Source organism: Cyprinodon variegatus, unplaced genomic scaffold, assembly GCF_000732505.1.
Source record: "Cyprinodon variegatus isolate N-32 unplaced genomic scaffold, C_variegatus-1.0 Scaffold627, whole genome shotgun sequence".
Lineage (NCBI taxonomy): Eukaryota > Metazoa > Chordata > Actinopteri > Cyprinodontiformes > Cyprinodontidae > Cyprinodon > Cyprinodon variegatus.
Genome location: NW_015151080.1, coordinates 317,783 through 320,481, shown reverse-complemented (window position 1 = coordinate 320,481; position 2,699 = coordinate 317,783). Strand labels below are relative to the sequence as shown.

At 44.7% G+C, this 2,699-nt stretch overlaps 1 protein-coding gene across 1 annotated transcript in view; it reads right to left on the bottom strand.

Annotated features, from left to right (window-relative positions):
• Window positions 1–2,699, bottom strand: part of LOC107096487 (brain-specific angiogenesis inhibitor 1-like) — a 218,576-nt gene that overhangs the window by 77,898 nt on the left and 137,979 nt on the right. Inside the window, exons 16-17 of the mRNA XM_015393149.1 lie at window positions 2,423–2,525; window positions 2,298–2,341 (exon numbers count right to left, since the gene is read on the bottom strand). Of these exons, the coding sequence (XP_015248635.1) occupies window positions 2,298–2,341; window positions 2,423–2,525 (147 nt within the window). The remainder of the gene's footprint in view (window positions 1–2,297; window positions 2,342–2,422; window positions 2,526–2,699) is intronic.

Sequence of the window (2,699 nt, the reverse complement as noted above, 5' to 3'; positions counted from 1 at the left end):
TTTTCCCTGATTGATAACAAAACTGGAATAAATCAGTTTTTTGTGAACAAAGTAACTGTTAGACAATAATATAAAGAGCTGGCCAGCGCTAGCAGTAGCTAACAGGTTAGCCTATTTTAGCTCGCTCAGTTAGCCACATTAAGCTACACTGCTTTTAAATTTGTGTCAACAACAAAGGTTTGCTTTCTACAAGTAGAATATTTGTCTAAAATCTCTATGAGAGTCATTTTTAAGATGTTCCATAATAATAATAATAATAATAATAATAATAATAATAATAATAATAATAGCAAAGTATTATTTTAAAATAGGTAATATATTTGTTGAGACTCCAAAAGAGATCTGATCCTTAAGAAATAGGTGCAAAACAGTTTGTCCGAGTGGAGTTTCCATATAATGACGTCATGCGAATGGGCGGGGCTACAGCGGCTCCAATGCGGTGTCCCCCAGTTCTCCCCTCTGTGGTTGTGAAAGCAGCAGTGAGCTCTCTGCTCTGCTGGGCGCCGCCTTCTTTACCTCTATTCTTTAAATCCACTTTGCCCAAGGAAACACTTTGACTGTCAGTAAAAAAGATCCACAGCATGATGCTGCTACCACCATGCCCGACAGTTGGTGCAGTCTTCCCCATCAAAGCCCTATTTGTTACTATTTAAGGCAGAACTCTCAATGTTTACGATGTCAGAGTATAAAAGATGTCAGATATAGAGTGATGATCCAAGCTCAGCAATCTTTAGGAAAGTAGCAACCATATGGCTGAATCGTCTGGCTGCCATTTATGAGCGGACAGTCTGCAAACAGCAGGGTAGGTGAGACTAGATGGCACATTCCTAGGAAAGCTCTTCATTTAGGACTTTCTGTGTTCGTCACCATTTCACCGCAAATGGAACCAACTTTTTTAAAAGGAGAAGCCAAACAGATTTACTGTCACCATCGGAGACTTACGGCTTTCACTTGCTGTTTACGTCGCAACTTCCTGCAAGTTTAGGAAGTCTGTAATGTGAGATTTGGTACAAAGAAAAAGAGCCAATTAAAGGGTTATAAACGATTTCTGATTTTATGTCCCTGGTAGAGTTTGGTTATTTTTTATTTGCTCACTTCTCAGAAATAAATTGAAGGCTACCAGCCTTCAGTGAGGCCAAGCTGGGATCTCTGTGACCACAGGCTGAAGCAGGAACCATGCTTCCTGTGATCTGCTGTTGGGGGGAAGTGGTTCAGGAGCGACACTCTGAATCCGTACACAGAAGCAGTTAAATTCAACCTCTGCCTTTCTTCTCCTTCATGCTGCCTGATTTAGCTTGCCCCCCCCCACGTCCACATGGTTAAATGTGTGTTTGGGTGCAGGGAAAAAAAGGAAGACCCCTCCCATTTCATCCTTCCTTCATTCAGTGGCGTATCAGCGCTGCAGCACTGAAAGTCACGGCTGATTGATGCTGCTGAGCAGAGCAGCTCATCAGATGTTTCTGCAACAATTAAAGAAATGCCGCATCTCTAAAATCACCTCTGCATTAAAATCTACAATATCTGTGCTTTGCTCCCATCAACGAACAGCTTCAAAGGTTACCAGCGGACGACTTGGAAATGTTCCAGCATCTAGCAAAGGAAGCAGACATCGAGCATCAGCCATCTTTGCTCGATGGTTGTCTGTTGCTAATGGTTACCAGAAACGATCTTTTTGCACAAAGACAGAGGGATTAATGTTATACTCCCCATAGCCTGCCTTCTGGGTCCCTGAGCAGAGTCCCTTAATCCCCGGGCGCCGCACAATGGCAGCCCACTGCTCCCCAAGAGGATGGGTTAAATGCAGAGCATAGATTTCTCCAATGAAAGATCAATAAAGTTCCATTATTATGATTAGGACGGAGGAAGCCTCATGTCGGCTCGATGGGGGAAACATGATGCCAGTTTCTGGGTCTCTCAGCAGAACAGACCTTCAAACTGCGAAGACATCGTCACCCAGAAATCAGAGCGTTTCAAGCTGCCCGCTCCACACTGCTGCCATATAAACTGAAGTGAAATGAATTCAGGAGCCCATCTTCCCAAACCAACGAACTGGTTCTGTCATTAGCATGCAGCGAGTCACATCTAGACCCGCGGCCACAGAATACGACCAGAATCCTGACTAACCTTTAAACTTACGCAATTCTCCTTTGAACCCAACCCTTTCAGTGCCATTATACATTGACTCAAATACGCTCATGTATGAATGTCTATAATGTTGTGAACATCATGGCTGTTAGAACGAGGCTCTATTTTAGCAAACGGTCTCACATCGGAACTTCAAAGCCCACAGGGTTTACCTGTCACTCTCGTCCCAGGATATACAGGTGTGGTTGGTGGTGCCCTGGAAGAGAACAACAGAGGAACAGCTCCGTCACACACAGACCAGGCAGCTGGACCTGCTGGAAGGGAAGACTTTACTCACGTTGTAAAGGTGGGAGAACTCGACCACGACGGGCGCAGAGAGGGAGGCGGGGGTGGGCTTGATGCTCACCGATAATACCTTGGAGTTCAGGACCGTGTTGTTTCTGCAAGACAGGAAAGCAAAGAGTGAATCCAGTGGGATGAACCAGGGCTGCAGGTCACATGATCCTGAGAGAGGAGGAAACTCAATCATTAAACAGCTGGATGCTAACGAGGAGCTTTTCTGAAACAGCCATGAGGAAACAGCCTGATCAGAATAAAAAGGCTGTTTGTGGAAA